Below are 24885 nucleotides of genomic sequence, written 5' to 3'. Positions count from 1 at the left end.
CTGGAGACATTGCTGGTTGTCAGTATGGAAAGGGTTCTAGGGGCATTTAGTGGGTAGAGGCCAGGGCTGCTGACCATCTTACAGTGACAGGACAGTCCCCTTGACACAGAATTGTCCAGCCCCAAATGTCAGCAGTGCTGAGGGTGAGAAAGCCTGGCCTGGACTATTTACAGGAGATCCTTCCTCCAAGCCCTGCTTATTCCTTCATGGCGCTTACTGCGGTCTTGTAATTATCTGGATGGCTGACTTTAAGAAGTGTGTGTGTGTATAGACAGAGAGATGGATGGAGAGATAGATAGATAGGAAGAAATATACATATTATTGTCCATCTGCCTTACTTGGAATGTTAGTCCAAAACGGCAGGGGTCTTTTCTGTCTTGGTCACTGCTGCATGCCCAGTGCCTCGCATGATGATATATGGTAGGTGCCCAATAACTCTCTGTTTCTGAGTGAATGAATAGGAGGGGCTTTTTCCCTTCTGTATAGAATTTTGATTCTACATCTCCAATTAATACAGACCTAATAACTCAAAATAGGATTTTGCTCCACTTCAAATACAAGTGATGTTCGTCCAGTCAAATCCTGTTGTTCAGGATAACATGTGCAATGGTGAAGGACCTTTCTGGAAGTTTTTATAACATGTATATTGAAAGTTCACCTAATCCCCAACTGCTGAAAAAAGAATGGACACAAAGAATCAGAGAGACCATAAACCGAGTATCTAATTTAGAAAATGTCACTGTTTTAATGTTGTCAGTTGTAAAGAGGTGTGTCTCAACCAGATTGTAACAAAATTACCACAGCTTATTCCAAAAGAAAATTTTAATACAAGAGAGTTTAGAAAATTAAACACATTTGTTTAAAAATTCTATTGTGTAAACCTTAACAGAGCAGGGTAGTTAAGATAATACTACGTGTTTCAGAGCGAATCTGCGGGCTTCTAGGCCTCACGTCCAGACACTAGACTCTAGATTTGTCACCTTGTTCCCTGCGACAGACGGCTCACTGGGACCCGATCGTGGGTGACTCCGGCTGGGTCACCATGGCGCCTGTAGTCAAACGACTCCCTCCTCCAAGAAGTGAGCATCTGATGAGTTAAGCAAAGTGTTCTACCAAATGGCGATGCCAGGGATGGTGCCACTAAGGCTGCAGAGGCAAAGACATTCTTTCTAGGATGAATGCTAGATAATAAAAAATCCACCACCCCCTCACTCCTGGCTATGCCTGTTCTCCAGCTCATCTCTGGAGGGGCTAGCAACTCTGGGTGCAAACGTGTGATCCCCCATTTTGTAACCTTCCACGTCCTCAGTCCCAGTTTTTGCAAGGGCGTCCCCTTGTATGGTCTCAGGTGATGGCGGAAAGAATCGTCGGAGGTGCGTGGCTTCTCCCCTTGCAGTTCATGAAGGCAGGAGGCAGACCTGATGGGATTCGAGGGCAGGCGGGGAGCCTGGGTGGGTCAGCTAGTGGTTTTCAGTGATGGTGGCAAAACATTTATGTGCCAGTAAGAAAGAAGTGAATCCCTGGACCTCGAAACACTCATGGATCCAGCCTGTCCTTCGAGTGGGGTTGCTCATCCTTGCTGTAGGCTCAACCATCTTTTAGAGAAACCAGATTTTTTTTTCCACTTCTCTTCCTAAACTGATTGGGTAGATGAGGAAACCCATTTAATGCGGTTGTTAGGATTCAGAGATGAAAGTAAGGGCTCCTTGACAGACTTGAGAACTACCCAAATCAGGCCCATCCACGGCAACGGGCATGGCGGAAGGGAAGGTCAGAATCCCGCCATGAACTGAGCAGGGGCGTTTCAGTCACTGTGGGGTGAGAAGACAGCTGCTCTGCTCAGAGCACGGAGATCGGCAAGGCTCCACCCTCACTTCTATCGATCCAGTAGCCGAAGTTTTATTTTAGAAACGTAATCAAGACCACGTGTTAGGGAAACATGAAAAATGAATTTTTTGGCATGGGAATGTTAGATAAAATATACAGTGCTACAATTGTGCAAAATTAGCACAGAAGCCAATCTGAACAGCAGACATTTAATGTTAGCTTTAATGAAACATGATATTGTGAAAAATGATCATTGCAAAAGGCCTTGCTCGTGAGCAGATGCGTGCGTGCCAGAAGCGCCCAGCCTGGGGGAAGGTCCATTGTGGGTGGCAGTGTCCCGAGGGAAACACCGAGACAGGGTCAAGACAGTTATTGCCTTTGGGGTTGAAGCTTGAGCAGGGCGTGCTCCTTCTAGGATGCCTCTTGGCCGATCTGATGCTCCCAGGCAGGGTCCTTCTCTGGCAGGTCCTGGGGGATGCCCACACAGCTTGAGGCTGAGAATCCAGCCTGTTCTTTACTGTCAGTGACACGCCCAGGCGAGGTGCCCCCTTTGGGGGAGAGCACCTCCCATGAATGGGCACTGGTACCAAGTTGCCAGGCTGAGGGATGAAGGAAGGATGCCAGACGTGACTGGTTAGGAGAGATCTGCCGGGGCCCGAGGTCAGGGCCTGGCCTCCAGGTGAGGGGGCCAGCTGGCGGCACCCCCTGCGAGGGTGAGCAGGTGGCGTGGGGGACCAAGGCCTGAAACCCTGTGACCTGGTCCTCCAGTGGGCGAACTGTCTCATGAGGAAATAGGAGAAAAAGAGGAGGCAAGGCCACCAGCTTGCCCAGGGCCGCAGAGCCCTAGTTCAGGGTGTTAGGAGTGCTTCGGATCAACTGGGCTGGTGGGTGGGTCTTCATTCCTGTTTCCTGATTCTGAGCCCAAAACCTGGGGATTAATTCTTGGGCCTCCAGTGCCTGCTGCCTCTGGGCATTAGCTGCAGCTGTGTTATCAATCCCACGGATGTAAACAGCTTTGATTGCCTCCGTTGTTTTAAAGGCACAGCACAGCCCGGCACTGCTGTAAAATCCAGCGGTTATCAGAGAACACATCTCAATAGGCCCCATGCTGTGTGACCAGACCTTGTCCACAAACACTGGTCCACGTCCCTCCCCCTCACCGTTCACGCCTCTTGCCAGGTCTCACAAGATGGCACTGTCTCTACAACTCAATCAGGTGATCCCTTTCGTAGCCAGGAAGCCCCTGGATGGGCCTGGTGATGGTGTTAAAGGCGACCACCGTGGGGTTTAACAGCCTCTTCCAGGAAAGCCGCCTCCTCCCCCAGGGCCTGACTGTGGAGAGATGCTGGGTTGTTTCAAGCCAGGATTCCAGACCAGCCGCAGGAGTAGGAGCTGAGAAAGCTCGCTTCTGGGCGAGGTTTACACCAGCCTCGGACCGCCCTTCCTGGGAGCTTTGGTTTTCTCTTTTAAGGAGAGATGTCTCTGCCCAGCCCTGCTTTTCCTGGGTCTCCTTTATCTGGGGGAAAAGGAGGGAGCAAACAAGATGATGGCAGAGATGGACCCGGCTGATGTTGCGTCCCATTCTGGCTGAAGCCGCCCCTGAGCAGACAGCCTGGCTTTGCAGAGGGGACCTGGAGGGGCCTCTCCCTCCCCGAACAGGTTGGGTACCAGAGGGTCTAGGCCTTCTAGAGAAACGGGCCCTTCAGCTCCTTTCAGAATGGGGGGTGGCTTCCTCTCTCAGATGCCAACTTTGCAGGCTCCAAACAATTTTCTAATTTGATCAAGGAGAGAGAAGCAATGTCAACTGCTCCTTTCTGAAGGGCTGTCTTTCCCCCTGATGGGTCCCAGGGGATATCCCACCCTCTGAATTGGATTTGGGTTGATGGGCAGATGTTGACACATCCTCAGGGGATGGCATTTTGTGTCCCGGATCTCGGCCTGGACCTCGGTGTTTTATTCTTTCTCTAGGAGCTGGGGAGTCTGCCCCTTCTAAGTCCATCCCGCCACCCTGGAGAGCAGGGCAGGAGTATTTTGAGCAGCTGGATGGACTAATCACTGCAGAACATTCCATGTGATTCCAAAGTTAAGGCTTTGAGGAGGTGCTGTAATGTGCATGTCACATGCATGTCTGAGCTGAAATCAAAGGAATTGAAGATCAGGGTTTCTGCAGGATCACAAAAACGGAGGTACAGATAGCAAGCAGCCTGGAGGGTCCCCGTGGGGCCCCCAGGAACATGCTTTTTACAATCCACATTTTGGGAGAGCGGGGCAAGTTTTCCGTGAATAATTAAGCTTTAAAAAAATGGGGAGGCAGAGTTTCTCCTTTTTAAATACGGGCTGCGAGTGCATTTGTATCTCCCAGCTCAGCATCTGTCCGCCGTAGCTATGGGTGCCTTTTTTTTTTTTGGCTCTTTTTTTAACTCCGTGCACAGAATGTCAAAGCTGGCTCCTGGTGGGGTGGTTGGAGAAGGCGAGACCAGACTCGCACTCAGATGTGTTTCGGGTCAGGCGCCAGAAAAGGCTGGCTGGTCGGAACCCTTGGCCCTGGGGGGTGTCGGGGCAGTGGTTCCATTCTGGGTCTAGTACAACCAGAGAGGAGACACCTTGGGAACAGATCCCGCTGTGCAGCCTGTCAGCTGGCATCAAACTGACTGCTGTGGAGGGACCCAAATGCGGGGGGCTGGGATCTGGGGCAGCTGGAGCTTCCGGACAGTCCCGGAGGATCTGGTCGAGGAGGGCTCTGTGTTCAAGGCAGCGCTGTGGGACTCGGGATTCCAACAAAGTGCACGTGCAGCAGCTCCCTCGGCACACAGGCGGAAGAGAGCAACCATGTTGCCTTTCTAGGACACAGCGTCCCTCGGGTCCTCGGACCCCCACGAGCTGACAGCAGGGCCCCCAGACGCGCACTCCCCACTCCATCTGCGGAGAACAGCCGGCTTGTTTCGCTCACCTGGACCTGGCTCACCTGGCAGAATGTTCCCTCAGAAGTCACTCAGGCCTCCTCCGAGTCTCTGGAGGGCTGTGCGTAGATGATCTCAGCTCTGCTTAACTGCTCTGATAAGTTTCCTTTTGGCTGACGGGAGGAACACGTAGCACAAACCTTCCAGGCCATTCCTTCCAGAGTTTTCCGCTATCTAGGAAACGCTCAATGATTACCCACACCGCTCACCCAGTTGTAAGCTGATGAGTGGTTAGCCTTCTACGGACCATCTTTCACACACATTTACGTCGGCTACTGTCCCCAGAAAATGCCTCTCTTTGTATCAGCAGCTGAGATTGGCTCTTGCCCGGGGTGGGAGAGAGTTCCATGATTCTGGCCAAATGGCTCTGGTCCCACGGGGCGACCTGCCGCTGCTCCTCCTCCTGTTCCACCTGCCACGGGGCCCCGTGCTGAATGGGAGGAGCAGAGGCAGTGGTCTCAGGGGCACGCAGGGCCCTGCTCCCACGGACAGCGCGCTGGCCGGCAGAGGCTGTGCTGCACACCCTCGTCTTTAGGGCATGATCATGACGTGTGCAGAGGGGACACTTGTGTCCAAGTTCACAGAGAGCCACGCTGAGCTCCTCGGAGCCCCGGGGCCAGGTCTGAAAGCCCGAGGCCCACAGAACCTTCTGGAATGCTTCCCGGAGCCAAGTCTCTAACAGCCTGAGGGCTCTCCTCTAGGCTTTCGAGGCCAAGGCCACCGACTCCTGGAAAGCCCAGGCTCTCCAATACGGGTCACTGGGTGGCTGCTGATGGCTGGCCTGACCAGGTGCACATGGGCCTAGGGGGCCTCAGGTTTCCTACAGGGGCTGGTCCTTCCAGAACCAACCATAAGGAGGTAGGGAAGTTCTCCAAGAACCACAGTTCCGCATCCCTCTAATGGCTCCTTCACACGAAGGCCACGGGACTGTCTCCCTGGAGCATGGTGGCAAGAACTAGGGTGTCTACTGACCACTGGTGGGGAGAGCATGGAAAGGAACTAGCCTCCACCCAAACCCTTCACGTCCATAGGTTGTGTAGCAGGCAATTACATTAAACAGGGGGAAAAAAAAAAAACCAGTCATTCGAATTCCCACGTGGGAAAGAGTTAAGAGGTGGTTTCTCGATGAACCTTCTGACCAACTGAGACATCAGACTTGTGCATCTCAACCAGGGGGCTCCAAGCCCGACCCAGCGCCCACCCTCCTGCCGGCCCCTGGGCTGGAGGGAGGGGAACGGCTGGCCCTCATGGCCCAGGGAGAGCAGGGCCCACATGTCTGCGTCTGTCCAGCGAGGACCTGCCCTGCTCTCACACGGCCCAGTTTAATCAGGGGGTCACGGAACCGGTGGGGAAGGTGTGCTCTCTGGCATTCACCGGGGGGACAGGGGTGTCCCTCCGAGGTGGAAGGGGCCAGCTGCCGTGGCCGGGGTGGAGGCAGCTGGCGCAGCACGTAGGGCCCGAGTCTGGGTGGCCGCCGAGGTCAGAGATCGCCGCTCTGGGGCTCCACGTTGCGCGTCTCCCTGGGGTGACCGCGGGACAGCTTGGGGAAGCGGGAAGCCACTTTGGGCCGGCTGTTCTTGGTCAGCGGTTCTCCGGGAGGGGTGACGTCACTGTAAGACAGAGCGGGGAGAATCGGGTTAAGTCAGGGTTCCAAGTGCAAATAGCTACAGGCAGGGCGGCAGGGGGTGGGGTGGACGGCGGGAGCGGCCTCCGGGGCATGGCTGCTGCCTGGCTGGGTGGCAAGAGCGGCGTGGAGAAATGGGGAGGGGCGTCCACGTTGTCGTGTGGACTTCCTGTCCGTCAGCAGCGCCCAGCACAGCTCTGGGGCCTCAGCTCTGGACCCGCTTTTAAGTCAACGAAAGACAGTTCTGGCCCCGGCTGTCTTCTCACCATCTTCATTGATCTTCCAGCAAAGGCACATTTCAAAGTCAAAGAAAGAAAATGCTTGGGAGAACACTGCATTTAAAGTCATAAAAGATGCACAAACACAGGAGAGGGAATTATGTCTGCCAACGTCCAATTGTAAGGGCGTTTACGACAGCAGTATGTAAAAGAGCCAGAAATACGGAACAACTTATGAGTCCAATGCAAGGATCACTGATACTGGATATACTGGTGAAAAAACACCTATAACCACGAGACAGCAGCAGCCGGTACGCACAGGGGCACGGGAGTGCGCTTATGAGCCAGTAAGGGCGTATGATTCCAACACAGGTTAAAGCACAGTAGGGAGGCTGTAACCCCACCGTGTACAGAAAACACCTGAAGGATACATTTGTTTACTCTGTGAATCTTGGCGCACCCATGTGGGCCAAGCACCGTGCAAGGCACTGGGGATAAACGGTGAACAAAACGGATTCTCCCAGGACCCGTGGAGCTCACAGTCCGAAGGAGGGTTAAAAACATCACACGTTCAAAAACGTAGGTTACAAATGCCACCAGAGCCTCCCTGAGCAGGGAGCCTGGGGCATGGCAGGAAGTGCCCGAGAGCGGGCGTAGGGGGCCAGCCTGGGTGAAGCTTGGGGCCAGGAGGCTCTGGAGCACTGGGGGAGGCAGGCAGGGAGCAGCTGGAGGGTGAAGGGCATCTGCTGGAGGGCTCTCGGCGGCGGGGGCGCCGTGATCTGGTTGCACTGGGAAGTGCCCGATGCCAAGGCCGCTGCTCCAGGCACGCGCAGAAGCCCGGGCTGGGGCTGTGAATGCAGAGGTGGTGAACTCTGTCTTATTTCCCACGGCTGCTGTAACACATTACCACACACTTGGTGGCTTAAAACCACATGCTGTGCTGTCTTACAGTTCTGGAGGCCAGAAGTCCCAAATGGGTCTTATGAGGCTACATTCAAGGTGTACCTCTTGGAAGCTCCAAGGGAGAATCCTTCCTGGCCCTTCCCAGCCCCTGCAGGCCGCCTGCTTGCCTCGGCTCGTGGCCCCCGCCTCCATCTTCAAAGCCAACACTGCAGCATCTTCAACTCTCTTTCCCTCTGACCCTCCTGCCTCCTTCTTATAAAGACCCTTGTGATCACATTGGACCCACCTGGACATCTCCCCTCTGCCCCAATCCTTAAATCTACTGAGTCCCCTTTGCCATGTAAGGGGACACATTTATAGGTTCCAGGGGTTAGGGTGCAGAATTTGGGGGGGTGTCATTCTGTCTACCACAGACTGAAATTTGAATAGAAAGTAGAATCAACACGACTTGGTAATGGAATAATAACTGCCTCTAAATGGTGAGATCACAGCTGACAGAAAATATAGAAGAGAAATAAGAGAAAACGTTGATAATAAATATCTCACTGATACAAAATGCTTTTAAAAAACAAAGATTAAAGGTTGTTCGCACATCCCGACTGTCGCTGTGGCATCAGACTCCGTGCCAAGGGCTTTCCGGACGCGAGTCCTAGAGGACTCTGCAAGGGAAGACAGAGCCCAGCTAGAGCTGAGTCCCGAGGCTCAGGGAGGACACAGCCACCAGCTAGTAAGTGGCAGATCCAGAATCACCACCAGCTGTCTCCAGGCCCAGTCCAGATAAGCAAAGGAATGGATCATATCCAAAGAGAAATGGTCCCCGCAGGGGTCCCTGAAATGGCCACTTGCTTCCTGCATCTCAGGAGTGGTTCAGTTTACACGAGCTGATGTTCATGCCTTTTCAGGGACCCAGACACTGTGCTCAGTGAGATGTCCCTCATTTCCCATTTGGGACGACATCTCAGTAAGATAATAAAATGAAAAATCCTTCTAATTACCACCTTCTCCCATGGGAGCCAGGGTGTGCTTATCTTCTGTGCATGGAGGGAAGAGAAGCATCTGACCTTGAACAAAGCTGGAGCTGCTCCAAATCCTCTGGGTACCTCCTTCGGAATGGCACTGGCCACGGGCCCAAAGCCGCCACGGCCCTCTCTTCTTCCCAAACACTCACATTACCATAAGCCTCTTTATCCCTGAATGCCGCTTAGAGGATGGGCAGGAGATGCTGGAAGGAATCTTTGCCCCCCTGTGAGGGGCTGATGATTACGAGTGTGCAGGTGGGCTCAAGTGTAAAGGTCATTGTAAACCACTGGCCTCCCCAACCTCCTCCCCTCACACTGTCCGGGGTCAGGGGTCCAGCCAGTTGCCCCTGTGCCCGTGGCTGCTGTCATCACTGGGCATGATGTGCGAGGCCAGGAAGGACCTCTGCCCACAGTGACCAGAGCCCGTGGTCCCCAGAGCTGGCTCCTGGGAGGGCCCGGGAGAGGCGGGAGCCTGGCTGGTGCGAGGGGACAGTTACGAGACAGCGGGGCCAGGACTCTGGCATTTCATTTAGTTTCACCAAAGGCACCTGTGTGGGGAGTAGCGCAGCGGGTGAGGGCAGGGCCTCTGAGCCAGGACACCCTCGGGTCCCCCGCCAACGGGCTCTGCTCGCTGCCCTTGAGCCTCGTGCCCTGGGCTGCCTGCCACACGGGGATGATGATCGCTCGGCCCTCACAGCGCTGTGGCAACGGCAGGAGAGTTCACCCCACGTGGAGCCACTAACGAGCTGCGTTTCCTTAGGCAAGTGTCTTGTTGGCTTTGAGCCAAGGCTTCTAGGGTAGAATAAATATTTATCCAAAAGAATAGAAATCAGGATCTGGAAGAAATCTCTCTGCACCCCCATGTTCACCGCAGCACTATCCACAACAGGGAAGATGTGCAAATAACCTAATCTCCGTGAATGGATAAAAAATGTGGTCCATCCATACAATGGAATATTCAAGCCTTTAAAAAAAAGAGGAAATTCTGACATATGTGAAAACATGGACGAATGCTGAGGACACTATGCTAGGTGAAATAAGCCAGTCACAAGGACAGCTACTGTATGATTCCACTTACATGAGGCATCTGAAATAGTCAAACTTGGAGAACCAAAGCCTGGAATGGTGGTTAGTAGAGGCAGGGGGAGGGGCAAGTAGGGAGTTACTAACTGACAGGCATAATGTTGCAGTTGAATAAGATGAATAAGTTCTAAACTCAAAATGGATTAGGGACCTAAATGTAAGACTGGATACTATAAAACTCCTAGAGGAAAACATAGGCAGAACAGTCTTTGACATAAATCGCAGCAATATCTTTTGGGATCCACCTCTTAGAATAATCAAAATAAAAACAAACAACTGGGACCTAATTAAACTTAAAAGTTTTTGCACAGCAAAGGAAACCATAAACAAAACGAAAAGACAACCCACAGAATGGGAGAAAATATCTGCAAATGAAGCAACCAACAAAGGATTAATCTCCAAAATTTACAAACAGCTAGCTCATACAGCTCTGTCAAAAAACAAAAACAAAAACCCAATCAAAAAATGGGCAGAAGACCTAAACAGACATTTCTCCAAAGAAGATATACAGATGGTCAAAAAGCACATGAAAAGATGCTCAACAACGCTAATTATTAGAGAAATGCAATTCAAAACTACAATGAGGTATCACCTCACACTGGTCAGAATGGCCATCACCAAAAAGCCCACAAACAATAAATGCTGGAGACCCTCCTACACTGTTGGTGGGAATGTAAACTGGTACAACCACAATGGAGGACAGTGTGGATGTTCCTTAAAAATCTAAAAATAGAACTACCATATCATCTAGCAATCCCACTCCTGGGCATATATCCAGAGAAAGCCATAATTCAAAAAGATACATGCACTCCAGTGTTCACTGCAGCACTATTTACAATAGCCAAGACATGGAAGCAACCTAAATGTCCATCGACAGAGGAATGTTTAAAGAAAATGTGGTATATACAATGGAATATTAGCCATAAAAAAGAACGAAATAATGCCATTTGCAGCAACATGGATGGACCTAGAGATTATCATACTAAGTGAAGTAAGTCAGAGAAAGACAAATATCATATGATATCACTTATATGTGGAATCTAAAAAAAATGATACAAATGAACTTATTTACAACAGAAACAGACTCACAGACTTGGAAAACAAACTTTGGTTACCAAAGGGGAAATGTTGGGGGGAGGGATAAATTAGGAGGTTGGGATTAGCAGACACACACTACTATTGGGTTGGCCAAAAGGTTCCTTCGGTTTTTTCCGTAAGATGGCTCTAGTAGCACTTAGTTGTCTTTAACTTCATTCAAAACAATTTTGTTAGATTGTATGTGACAGCTGTCATATCAGCGTGCACTTAAAAATTAAGACTTATCAAAATTGGTGAATTTTTGTGTAGCCATTTTAATATTGAAGGTGGAAGAAAACATTTTCAGCATATTATGCTTTATTATCTCAAGAAAGGTTAAAACGCAACTGAAATGCAAAAAAAGATTTGTGCAGTGTATGGAGAAGGTACTGTGACTGATCAAACATGTCAAAAGTGGGTTGCGAAGTTTTGTGCTGGAGATTTCTCACTGGATGATGCTCCACGGTTGGGTAGACCAGTTGAAGTTGACAGAGATCAAATCAAGACACTAATTGAGAACAGTCAACGTTATACCACGCAAGAGACAGCGAACATACTCAAAATATCCAAATCAAGCGTTGAAGATCACTTGCACCAGCTTGGTTATGTTAATCGCTTTGATGTTTGGGTTCCACGTAAGTTCAGTGAAAAAAAACCTTCTTGACCGTATTTCCACAAGCAATTCTCTACTGAAACGTAAAGAAGACGTTCCATTTTTAAAACAAATTGTGACGGGCTATGAAAAGTGGATACTGTGCAATTATGTGGAACGGAAGAGATCGTGGGGCAAGCGAAATGAACCACCACCAACCACACCAAGGCCGGTCTTCATCCAAAGAAGGTGATGCGATGTATATGGTAGGATTAGAAGGGAGTCCCCTATTGTGAGCTCCTTCCAGAAAACCAAACGATTAATTCCAACAAGTACTGCTCCCAATTAGACCAACTGAAACCAGCACTCAACGAAAAGCATCCAAAATTAGTCAACAGAAAACGCATAATCTTCCATCAGGATAACGCAAGACCGCATGTTTCTTTGATGACCAGGCAAAAACTGTTACAGCTTGGTTGGGAAGTTCTGATTCATCCGCCGTATTCACCAGACATTGCACCGTTGAATTTCCATTTATTTCCATCTTTACAAAATTCTCTTAATGGAAAAAATTTCAATTTCCTGGAAGACTGTAAAAGGCACCCGGAACAGTTCTTTTCTCAAAAAGATAAAAAGTTTTGGGAAGACGGAATCATGAAGTTGCCTGAAAAACGGCAGATAGTAGTAGAACAAAAGGGTGAATACGGTGCTCAATAAAGTTCTTGGTGAAAGTGAAAACTGTCTTATTTTTACTAAAAAACTCAAGGTACTTTTTGGCCAACCCAATATATATAAAATAATCAACAAGGACCTACTGTATAGCACAGGGAACTATCCTCAATATTTTGTAATAAGGGAAAAGAATCTGAAAGAGAATTTTTTTCATATGTATGAAAAAATATATATGTATATATATAACTGAATCACTTTGCTGTACACCTGAAACTAACACAACATTGTAAATCAACTATACTCCAATATAAAATTTAAATTAAAAAAAAAGAGGAATAAGCTCTAGAGACCTGCTGTACAACACTGTACCTACAGCCAACAGTCCTGTATTGTACACTTAAAATTTGTGAAGGGGGAAGGTTTCAGGTTAAATGCTCTTGCCACAAAAACAACAACAAAAAATAAGTCTAGTATTGGCAATTTCACATGGTTTAACAGTAGTATCTGAAGGCATGGGATTGTTGGTAAGTATAAACTGGGAGGTGACAGGGGTCCTGGGTGGATGGAGAAAAGGGTGGGGCCTGCTCTGAATGGGAAAGAGACCTGGGATTCTCCCCGGGTCCCTTCCCTCTAGGAGAGAGCCAGGGCCAAGGCCACATGCACCCCAGGACCGAGGTCCATCAGCAGAGCCCAGGGCTGTGCACATGCAGCTCCAGGGAAGCAGGAAGGTCTCACGGTTGCAAGGACAGCCTTAAATAAGGACCATTGATTTTTTTTACACCAAAGCTCACTGCAGCCGCCACCTTGCATGCCATCACATTTCTGTGTCCTCAGGCTGAAATTCTCATTGCTCACGCCTTTGTTGGCCTTGTGCACTAGTGAGATTTAAAGAATAGTGCCATTTCTTACCCAGCCCCATCGATAGAAATCAGGCCACCGAGAAGCTCTTCTTTCCTCCGGCCTGTGTTTTTATAATAAAGCAGGCTGGTGGCTCTGGATCTGGGCAGGAGCAGAACCACTGAGCAAGGTAAAATTACGTTCCTGATCCACCCGATTCTGTTTTAATGCGGGAGGTATGTCTACCCCAGTTTTGCAGACAAGAAAAGGGAAGTGTGGAGAGCAAGAAAGGCCCCACTTCCACCATAAAAATAGACTTCCAAAGGCCGTATGGAGTAATAGAAGCTCCATATTCAAAGTCAGAAAACCTGTGTGCCTTCAGTTAGACACCTTAGAACCTTTGAGGAAGATCTATAACCTCCCCAAGACTCAGTTTTCTGATCTGTGAAATGGGCATAATATTGGTCCTTTCTACTGCTCATGTATCATCCAACACATATTTATTGAGTCTGTTACAAATAGGAATAGAGTTGGCTCTTTCAAGGCCCCTAGATCACTGAAATAAAAGAGGCACAGGCAAAGTCTGGTCAGCAAAATCTTAAGAACTTTGATGGCTGAGGCATCAATATATGAAGGGAAGTGGATAGAGGCTTTTACAAAGATTTTAAAAACTACAGAAATATACCTCAAAACCTCCCGTTCCTTTCCCCAGCACAACTCAAGTCTTCCATCTGTCTGACCTGAGGGCAGGAGGCTGGAAGGCAGAGGAAGGAATCTTCTCTGAAGGGACCATACTAGGCTTTCTGGAACAGGTGCCCTGAAAATCTATAGAGATGGAAGAGAGATGGGCATTTGGCAGGGATGTTTGGAGCCCCCTCCTCCTGTCAGGTCTTCCGTTCCTCAGACACATTCAGCAACACTCCCTCCCCACTGCTGGCCACCATCAAGGTGCCAAGGGAGTCCATGTCTGTGGAGGTGGTCCCTGCCAGGAGCCCCAGGGGGGACAGTTCCTTTTAATAAGCCTCTGGGGCACACTGCCATGGCGTCTCTGTCCCCGGCACGCAGGTGAAATTGATCCGCCGGTCTCAACCCCTCCTCAGTGAAAATGACCATGGGGAGAGATTTGCTGTTCATTTCACTTCTAAAGTGGCCTTCAAGGGCCAGTCAATATTCCATTTGCTGGGAGCTGCCTTCTGCAGCTAGGAGGGTGGCTTTGCAGGGGCCACGCCTGCTGCTGGGCTGGACCCTGGAACACAGCTGGGACTGAGCGGTCTTCTGTAGAAGGTGTGGCCGCTGTCCTCCTGTACCCGGCTCCCTGACGGAGCCTGTGCTTGCAGGAGTTGGGAGAACTGCCTCTGGGATGTGCACACCCTGTGTCTCGTGCCCTCCGGTCTGTGGGAGGGGAGGGGAGGCCTTGCCCCCCATCAGTCAAGGTGCGCCAGGCTAGTCGGCCTTTGACTTGGCTCGTAGGCACACCTTCAGGCTCAGGACCACATGATGGGGACCCACCTCTACCCACGCACTCCGTCACTCCGCTAACATCCATAAAGCTTTCTCTCTGTGAGCTGTACCCGTGGATTTGAGGGAGGAGGCCTCCGTGGCATTTCCTCTCTGTTTCCTGTCCCTCTCTGTTTCCTGTCCCCTCTGTTTCCTGTCCCTTGGTTTGACCTGGGTCTAAAGAGTGTCACCGTCTGGATGTGACCCAGAAATGGCCCTGGCAGTACCAAGGGTTCCCTGAAGGCAGGGCTTGGCCTGGTTCTTCTTTGGATCCTCACAGTTCCCGACCCCAAAAAGCACTTGGTGATTTAACTCTTTTGCATGGATTAAAGAGGACCACTGCTCGTCAGGTCTTGGGCTAAAAATTACACCGATTCTCATGTAATCTGCACGCCAGCCTTGCGAAGGAGGCGTGTTTCACAGCTGGGGACATCAAAGCGCAGAAGCCACTTGTCCGGGGTCCCCTGAGCAAGTGAGAAGCAGAGGCTGGTCTTGAACATGCAGTCTGGCCCCAGAGCCCACAACTAGATGACCCAGGAGACCACGCAGTCAGGCTGGGGCCGCTGGTACGCGTCGGAGAGGCTGCGCCTTCAGCACAGACCATCTGACCTTTGGAAACAATTGGAACTGCGGAGGGCGCATCTGTCACCAGGTGAACACAAACCCCATTTCAGTAAATCCCGTATTATATTCTCAAAATCTTTCGCACGTGCTTTCAATAGTGCTCTGACGTAACTGCTGCTCTCTGCTGACAGATTTTTAATATTTTAGCTTTAAATTTTTCTACTCCAAGCTCTGGCCTGGTAGTTGAATACGCACAAGTTAAATGACGGTACAAAGGGAAGCAGGAGGATGTAGAGAGCCCTCGCATCATTAACAAACGTAAAGAGTAGTGACACCGGCTCACTGTAGGGGAGGAAATGGAACCAATACGTGCAGGTGTGAAGAAGGGAACAGAAATAGCCTGTAATCCTGCCCTCCGTGGACGACCACTGTTAGTGCAGGAGTGTAGATTTTTCAGGTCATTTTCTATGTGCATTTCTTATGGTGGATCTTTCAATATGAAAATGGTTACTTCCTGAATAAACCTGCTTTGAAATCTGATGGTCTTTTAAATCAAGGCATTCTGTTCATGGAATGCCACAGATGTTGGTGATGTGGCCTGGAAAACAGTGGTGACAGTGACGATGTGTCATTATAACAGGTCCGTTCACTGCGGGCTTGCTGTGTGGCAGGTGCAGGGCTCATCACCGTTATTTTATGTAGCTCTCTCTCCCACCAACCCTGGGAGGTAGGGACTCTTGTTTTACACGTGAAAACTCAAGAAGCTACTGTCTAGCGTGGCTTCCTGAGCTGCAGGGACTTGTGTGATGTCACACATGTCCTATGTGATACAGCAGGACACACACCCAGGCCCATCTTCTCAGCCTCTGGGCTGAGTGGCAGATGACAGGGCAGTATTGGCAGGAAAAAAAGAAGGCCTCCAGGGTTCTGGGAAGATGCTGCAATTTGTGAACTGACTCACCTTGAGCGAGCCTTTTCATGCTCCTCCCCCCAGTATCACTGCATCTCCTCTATCATCGTCTATGTAAGAAGTTTCTTAGCCTTGTTCTAGGCAAAGTCTCTTAATCTATGATTGCCATCTGACAAATGGGGCTATAGGATTAAACAAGACAACACGGGGGGTGCTCTCTGTCAACGAGGGCTCTAGTGGCTGGAGGAGCTGGCAGGGGCTGAATCGTGGACAGAGGATCGTGACGGGAGGGGCTGCATTTGAAGGTACAGCTTCTAAAGATCTCCCGACGGGGCCGGGAGCCATAGGACAGAGGTGAGCCCCAGAGACAGGGAGCCTCGTTGTGGGGCTGGTGTAGCCCCCCTGGGAGAAAGATCCTGAGGACAGACCCGAGACGGGGCAGTGGCAGTGCAGCAGGGGTGGGGATGGCGATCCAAAGGTGAAGAGAGAGCATCCCTAGGGCTCCATGACCGCTCAGATGGGGGAAGTGAGAACGGGTTTCATTTGTGCTTGCAAACTGGACTACAGGGAGTGCCGAGCTTGGGGGGGAAGGTACAGAAAGCGACAGGTGGATGGGGGCATGTGTATCTCTGGGATAAATTATGCTATTAAAAAAAGTAAAGATACATTTGTCCCTTTTTGCCAGGAAGATCGCACAAGTCCATACCAACACTGTACTGCCTACCTGTACTGCGCCCAGACACATCAGCTTTCATTACTTCATGGCTACAAACCATGATAGATGAGATTCTGATCGTTACAAATGGCCGTGATGCTAACGGGGCTGCACCGGGTGCCTGGCTGGGAGCCTCTTCAGTTACAGCTCCTTGTTACCCAGAGTGGGGCTTCCGGCGCTCCTGATCTGACTCGGCTGACATTTCAGAAGGTCTGTACATCATGTCCTAGGTTGGGGGCCAGTACCTGAAAGGCTCTTCCGAAAAGGGGCTGGATCATTCTCCTGCTCGCCCCCCCAGTACCTCCTCTGCCAGACCCTCATCAACACCCCCGCTCTGAATCCTGCCACTGACCCCTTCTCAATCCCCTTCTCACAGGTCAGCCCTCATCACATCTCCATGGTAATCACTGCCCAGCCCCTCGTGGTGCTCTCCCCGATCATATAGCCTGGCCAAACCCTACCCTGGTTAAGCCGAGCAGCAGACCAGGGAGGAAAAAGCCGAAGACGGGGCTGGCTGGCTGGCTGCGTTTTCGGTTCACGGCTAACCCTACAGGCCCCAACGATCCTGCCCCAGTTCCCCACCTGGCCCCTCCCTCTCTCGCTGAAGTGACTATTGTATTCCTTCCCTCTTCTCAGACCATCTCCATCCTGGATGCTCTGCCTGGCAGGTCACCCAGAAAGCAGCCGGGGGGCTCCTCTCCTCTCCTCCCCGTGACACAGGATCATGTATCCCTGCTCCTACTTGAGGCCAACCCCTCCATGGGGCCCAGGGGCAGTTCCCTCGGGACTTTCTCAAGGACGTGGCCCTGCCCTGCCTGTCCTGCCCCCTCCTTCAAATGTCACCATGTCCTGGTATCTCTCAGCTTAAAGCCCTCCTTGGCCTCGAGCCCCTCCGGCTACCTCCACGTTGTCAAAGCCAGCGGTCGCCCTGACCCCCCGGCAGCAGCTCCATCCTCTTCTGACACGCCTCCCGGCGCTGCTGCCTGGCCACTGAACTGTGGAGGCTCCCAAGACCTCGGTTCTCTCCTCGTCTCTGTCTACAGCGTCTAGGTGGGATCTCATCCAGACCCACGGCATCGCATATGTCTAAATGCCAAGGATTCCCATATTTACGCTTCAGCCCCGACTGCCCTCAAGCTCCAGAGTCAATGGACCCTGTGGACATTTTGGCATTTCCCCTTGGATGTTTGACAGGCATCCCTATCTTGAATGTGGCCACAGTGGGAATTCTGATGTCCCCGTCCAACTTCTGTTCCTTCTCTGGTCTTCACTTTCGTAATTGGTGCAATTCCCTACCCCACTGCTCAAACCAGGACCGAACACATCACCCTGGTGTCTCCCTTTCCCTTACATTCCACACCTAATCCATCCATGTACCCTTTCGGCTCTACCTGTAGACACATGCTCGATACTCCACTTCTCTCCACTCCGCTGTGACCGCCCTAGGTCTGGCCACCATCACCTCTTGCCTGGACTCTCACGACAGATTCCCATGTGTTCTCCCTGCTTCCACTTGATTCCTCTGCAACTCGTCAATGTTATCCCGTTATTTCCCCACCTCCATGGCTTCCCTCTGCATTCAGTCAAATCCTTACCAGGGCTACACCTCACCCTCACCTCCTCCAGCTGTACTGAGACCGCCTGGATTGCTTGAAGTCCTCCTTCAAGTCTCACTCAAGTCACCGCCAGTCGTGCGCCACTGCATCACTGTTTTAGTTTCTTTACAGTACCTGTCACTCTCTGAAGTGTCATCTTTACCAACTTAACCCCAGTGCCTAGAATTGTGCCTGGTCCACTTAACCTTTTGGGTGAGGTCAAAGTGGCCTGCAAACGCCAAGCTCATCCCCACCAGACCTTGTCCTCACCCAGCTCAGAGGAGGAGGCCTCAGAATCAGAAAGCCCCAGGTTGATACCTGACTCTATAATCTACCAGCATGTGACTGTGAGAAAGCCATTTAATGCCTCTGTGATTCAATCCGAAAAAACAAGAGTAATAATCCATATTCACTTCTCTCATAGAAAGTGGAGGTAATATTACTTTTATGACATTGGTAATAAGAAAAATAACTCCAAAGCATCACCCAGGCTTGTCCCATCAGGCAAAAGCTATAGTGGTTATAACAGTAGGGGTGCAAAGAGAACATTAAAGTGGGATAAAATTCAGCGTGGAGGGAACAGACCTAATACCATCTGCAGAAATACGTAAAGGAAAAGACTGAGAAATGTGACTCCCTTACATGACAGACAGACTGGGAGGAGCGGGGAATGAAATGTCCAGCGTGTGTGCAGGGCTCCTACAAACCAACGAGAAAGAGGCTACAGCCCAACAGCACATAGGGGAAGGATACAGTGAGCCCTTGACAGAAGAAAAATAAACAGGTTTTAGGTTTTTCAGTAATTCTGCTATTCAAGCCACACTACGTGCCACGTAGCAGACAGAGCCCCTGCTCTTGGGGAGGTGGCCTCGTGACCCCAGGCACCGTCTTCTCTCGCCCGAATCCCCCTACCTGCCCTCCCGTGTCCAGCCTGCTGCTACTCTCTCCTCCAGCGCTGAGCAATCCAGCTAACAAAACAAGCCCGTCGTGGCACTCTTTGGCTCCAAAATCTCCAGTCATTCACCTATCGCCGAGTAAAATGCTTACAGCGCTCTCCCAGGCCATCCCCGACTGGGCGGTCCCCTTCCTCACTCCGTTCCCTGCCTTGGGCTCCGCAGTGGGGGCTGGGCGCAGGCCTGTTCCGGGGCCTTTGCAGTTACCGTCTCTTCACCCCAAAGCCAGCGGGGATTTCCTGCGGGGTTCTCGCCCTCCTCCTCCAGGTCTTTCCTCTTCTGGGACGTGCTCAGTGCTGCCTTCCTTGCCACCGCCCACCTCCCACCTCTCACCTCTCCCTCGCTACTCTGCACTGTCATTTGGCGTGTTACGTTGATGTGGGTCTGGTTCATGGCTGTAACCCAGCATGTAGAGACAATGACACAGTAGTACTCAAGGACGATTTGTGGAATGAATGAGTCCTAGAGAAGGACCCAACACACCCAGAGAGAGTCCCCCTCATTAGTCATCAGGAGAATGCAAACCGGCCAAAGGGGAGAGAGCCGTTACCAAGCTTTGCTGGGGATGCTGAGAAGCGGGTGGTCATGCAGTTGCAAACGTACAAACCGGTGAAAGCTTTTAGGAAAGCTGAGGGAGCTGTGTGTGCATGCGTGTGCGTGTTTACACACACAAATATACATGTGCAAACCCTCTGACTAAGGAACACTACTTCTAGGCGTCCTCCTATGGAGACACTTGGGTGTGCAAGGGTGTTCAAGACAGCGTGGTTTCTAACGAGGAAGCGTGGAAATAACCTGCCTGCCCGGAGGCAGTAAATGCACGACGCAGTAAATGCACGACGGCACGTGGGTAAACAGCAACGCTGCCATCACAGAGGACGCAACACACCAACGTGCACGGACAAGAAAACATCTTCAAGGTACAATTACATGAAAACAGGTTTCAGAACAAGACAGTGTAGGATCCTATTTTTATTTAAAAAAACCTCAAAATGCATGTGCACATAAACATGCGTCTAAAATGCAGAGACCAGAAGGATGGAGGTGAAAGGCCATACTTGTGTTTTTCCTGTATATTCACTTTGTTTAAACTTTTTCAACTAGAATACATTACTCATTTAATAAAAACACAATAGGGGACTTCCCTGGTGGTGCAGTGGTTAAGAATCCACCTGCCAGTGCAGGGGGCATGGGTTCAAACCCTGATCTGGGAAGATCCCACATGCCACGAAGCAACTAAGCCCGTGCGCCACGACTACTGAGCCTGCGCTCTGGAGCCCACGAGCCACAACTACTGAGCCCACACGCCACAACTACTGAAGCCTGCATGCCGCAATGAAGAGTAGCCCCCGCTCGCCGCAGCTAGAGAAAGCCTGCGCGCAGCAGCAAAGACCCAACGCAGCCAAAAAAAACAATAAGTTAGTAAATAAATAACACAATAAAAACCAAAACATTGCATGGAAGAGCCCCTGAACTGCTGCCTGGAGATCCCCAGCTTCACTGGGTTCCGTTTTTCTGTACGGGGATGGCGAGCACGGGCAGCTGCGCCAGGCTGAAGCCATCCAGAGCCTGAGTGGGCCTGGGGTGGCCTCAACTAGCAGGAGTGTCTCTGTGTCTGAGCTGTTTTTCAGTGATCAGATCTGCTTGTAACCAGTTCAATATACCACCGTCCCCAGCAAGCTCTGGGAAGACTGTGTCTTCTCTGCTTCCCTTGTTGCTGAGTTTCCAGCCGTGTTGTGTTTCCATCCGTGTTTGCCCCACTCTCTCGATTTTGCCTTTCTACACAGCCTGGGTACCTCCAGGCAACGGTGATCTCGAAGAGTCTCCCTCCATTTTCCCCGAGTCCCCATCCTCTAGCATTGCCCCTAGAAAGAAGTGAAGCTGGGCACTGACTAAGGAGTCAAAGAACCCCAGAGCCAGATGTCCGCGACCGCCCCAGCTTGCACCCCAAGGCGCAGCCCACACAATGGGGCAGTTCTGATGAGAGTCGGCTAATGGCATCAGAATGATCACCTCTAACTAGGCTTTTTTTTTTTTTTTTTTTTTTTTGGCTGCGCTGGGTCTTCGTTGCTGTGCGCGGGCTTTCTCTAGTTGCGGCGAGCGGGGGCTACTCTTCATTGTGGTGCGCAGGCTTCTCATTGCGGTGGCTTCTCTTGCTGCGGAGCACGGGCTCTAGGCGTATGGGCTTAGTCGCCCCTCGGCATGCGGGATCTTCCCGGACCAGGGCTCGAACCCGTGTCCCCTGCGTTGGCAGGCGGATTCTTTACCACTGGACCACCAGGGAAGTCCATTAGATAACTTATTAAGACAGAAGGCTGATCACAGCACACTCCCCTGATGATAGCCCTTCAGAGGCTGCCTGCTGTCCTCTGAATAAACCCCACGCTCCTTACAGCCTGCTGCCAAGGCCACGCTCCCCCCACCAGGGCTGCACAGCACTGGACAGGGCCTCTGTATTATCCGGAAGTGTGCCAGGCCATCCGTTGTGCAGGCCAGGGCTGAGAGCCGCAAATGTAAAGACCAGCTAAAAAGAGAATGATCCCCTTTATCTCTGAAGTCAAAGGTGGGTTTCTGGTGGGTTGGCAAACTGGTGGAACATTTGATAGTGTCAGAACTCTCTGGAGAAACAATTTGAACCATCCTTGGAAGAGGGCAGGTCTGAGCACGGTGCATGGACCTTTGCCGGTGGGAGCGGCTCATGGACAGTACCGAGAGCTTTCCAATATTTTCCCAGCAGCTGTGGGCCCTGGTTTCATCACTCCACACCAATTCAGGCCTCGTCACTAGAAGATGAAGATGCTCTGCTCCTTGTACCAGGATGCACCCGCTTAGGAGCACAGATCAGTTTGCCTGAGATGGAGAAACGCTTTCTACTTCTATGGGTCAACTGGAGATTTATTTCTATTTCAGTATAACTGACAATTCTGAGTTTCTCTTGCCGGCTTCTTCCCAGAAAAGAGTCTGTTATGAAAATACCATTCAAATAAAGAAAAGTCCCGTTAAAAAAAAAAAAAAAAAAAAAAAAAAGGAGTAGCTCCATCTTCCCAAAACAGTTAAAGAAAATAAGGCAAAAGATATTCCTTCCTCCACCTTCCTTATCTCAACTCTTTGGCCTCAACGTACTTTTGAACAAAATTATTTCATTTTTTTTTGAATAAGGAACATATAAAATGGTGTAAAATGAAAAAGCATGCAGAAGAAATGTATAAAACCTGAGTCTCCCCACCCCTGTCCTCCAGGCAACCATGGTGACTTTTTAATGCATCTTTCTAGAGCTACCCATCACACACAGAGCATGTACACAGGTGTGCATGTATGTGTACACACACACACACACACACACACACACTACATATACATTTCTTGTTTGCTATTTCTAAAAATGGAAATGCACGCACTGTGCTCCATCTTGCTTTTTCCTCTTAGAGATGCATCCCGGAGATTTTCCATATCACTACATATATACATCAGCCCCAACGTTCTAGTTCAGGGGTGGGCCAACTTCTTCTCTAAAGGGTCTGAGAGTAAACATCTCAGGCTTCGCAGGCCCTTTGGTCTCTGTTGCACCTACCCAGCTCTGCCCTTGTAGCACAAAAGCACCACAGACAGTCTGTGAATAAATGGGAGGGAATGTGTTCCAGCAAATCTTCATTTGCAAAAACAGGCAGTGGGTGGGACTTGGCTCGTGGGCCACAGTTCACTGACCCCTGTTCTAAACTCTCTGTGGCTGTCTGATCACAGCTGGATCCATCCATCAATGGCTGCATAGCACTGAGGGGGCGGGACCAGGAATGGGCCTTTCTCTGTTCTAAGAGCACTTGACTGCAAACAGAAATCGGCCATCTGTTTATCACCCAACACGTTTCAAGCTGAATGTGGAAAAGATTTTGCTTGGTGACTCCGCTGGCCCCCTGAACAGCATCCAGGACGCCAAAATGCCAGGCACGGGGACTGCCTCAAGTTGGTTTAAGCAGCTCTGTTTTCTTTTCAGAGAAGCGTGCAGAGGTCGAAAGCGCTGAGACTGCGGAAGGCCTGGTGTAGGGGAGGCCTGGGCTTTAGGACTGGGTCCTGGGGCAAGGTCTGAGCCCCATTCCAACCCTTCCCAGCCGTGTGGGAGAATCAAAAATGAGACTAATACAAAGCATCTTGAGGGGCCCTGGCCTGTAGATGCTCAATAGACAGCAATATGAGGATGAGGATGAAAATTGTTGAATAAAAGGTCAAAATTTGACCCCAGGATTTTCCATCTACCCTTTCCCCAAGAAACGACATCATTTAACATAAACCCAGATGCTACAATGAAAAGCCAGCTCCAAGTGTGGCTGTTAAGTTTCAGGACGTTCCACGACCTGTTCACTTTTGCTCCCCGCTCTTTGCTTCATGTTGGAATGCCTGCCCAGATGTCCTGATGTGACCAGCTGTCCCTTCTTTGGACATCTTTGCTCTGACCCCTTGGCCTGTAGTTACAATCACCTGTTCAATTTTTTTTTTGCTGCCCTCAGCAGACCAAAAACACCAGGAGAGCGGGCACTCAGCTATCATATTTTCTGTGGTTTCCCCGGTCACCTGGCCCATTGCAGGTCCCTGGAAAACATCAGCTGCTTGAACGAATGCGGGCATCTGCAGGACACACACCCAGGACCCTGGCTGGAGACTCAAGGAACTGAGAGAGAGCTGGCCAGGGCCATCCTCTGACCCCGAGCTCCCAAAGGTCTAGCTGGAGAGCAGGACTCACACCGACACCCTGCTGTGCTGGGACCAGATGGGGGCCTGGGCAGAGCACACTGGCCTGGCGAGTTCATGGGGCTTAAGGGGAAGAGACTGATTCAGGCCAACTTTATCGAGAGCCGACAGAAGGCACCAGACAGAGGTAATTCCCAGAGGGCCTCACCCTCAAGGCACACAGGTCAGAGGAGACACAAACTGTCACCAACTGTCCCTACACTCCGGTATGAGCCAGACGATGACAGTGCTGTCAGAGAAAAGTGCCTCACCTGCCACAGAAATTCAGCAGGAAGGGCAGGTGGGGCTGGTCACATAGAAGGTGACATCTGAACTGGGCCTCGGAAGGTAGGGGATTGCAAAAGAGGATCAGGCAGGGGAGACAGCAGGATCCAGGACAGAGGGGAAACGGTGGTGTATTAGGTAGCTTGTTACAGCAGCCATACGACCCTAACACGTACTCCCTTCCAACAACACAGATGTATTTATTCTCTTAGAATTCTGGGGATCCGAAGTTCCAGATGGGTCTCACTGGGCTAAAACCCAGGTGGTGATACTGAGTTCCTCTGCTGAGTTTATGATTAACTTCTCTATCCAAAATTTTATTCCCTTTCTTGACCCAAACCTATTCCTGTGAAGGTTGAGGAGTATCAAAGAAAAGGGGGGATTAAAACCACATATAAACCCCAGTGTCCCTGTCCTTTGAAGTAAAAGGCTTTTGCTTTAGTTTCCTGGGCCTCCCCTGCATCTCAAAGGGCTACTGGCTCAAGAGGTAACGATTAAGGAATGTGAAGGTGTAGAAACAAAGAAGAGCTGTAGGGCCAGGAAACTGGTAGCAATTTAGACTGTAAATTATCTGTATAGAGTCACTGAAGTCCCAGTTCCCTGAAGGATATAAAGGCCTGACACACAGTCCTAAGTTGTTTTTCCAAGAAGCAGACCCTCACCAGATGGAAACTGCTGACTGCAAGCAGGTAGATCCCAGGCCGGTTGAAGCCAGAAGATTGATGATGCTCGAAACTTCACCTTGATGCCAACCAGTCAGAGAGCTGTGCATGAGCTGATCATGCAACTGCAGCCCCCTCCCTCACACTGCCGTTAAAACCCCTTCCCGGAA

At 50.6% G+C, this 24885-nt stretch overlaps 1 protein-coding gene across 6 annotated transcripts in view; it reads right to left on the bottom strand.

Annotated features, from left to right (window-relative positions):
• Positions 1-755: 755 nt before the first annotated feature.
• Positions 756-24885, bottom strand: part of SNX29 (sorting nexin 29) — a 562097-nt gene continuing 537967 nt past the window's right edge. For all 6 annotated transcript variants that reach the window (XM_061208309.1, XM_061208310.1, XM_061208308.1 and 3 more), the window contains one exon: positions 756-6397. In XM_061208309.1, the coding sequence (XP_061064292.1) occupies positions 6268-6397 (130 nt within the window). In that variant the 3' untranslated portion in view covers positions 756-6267. The remainder of the gene's footprint in view (positions 6398-24885) is intronic.

The sequence above is a fragment of the Eubalaena glacialis genome, chromosome 13 (genome assembly GCF_028564815.1).
Source record: "Eubalaena glacialis isolate mEubGla1 chromosome 13, mEubGla1.1.hap2.+ XY, whole genome shotgun sequence".
In the NCBI taxonomy this organism is placed as follows: Eukaryota; Metazoa; Chordata; class Mammalia; order Artiodactyla; family Balaenidae; genus Eubalaena; species Eubalaena glacialis.
Note: the sequence above shows the minus strand (reverse complement) of the source record. Positions and strands in the feature narration are given on the sequence as shown.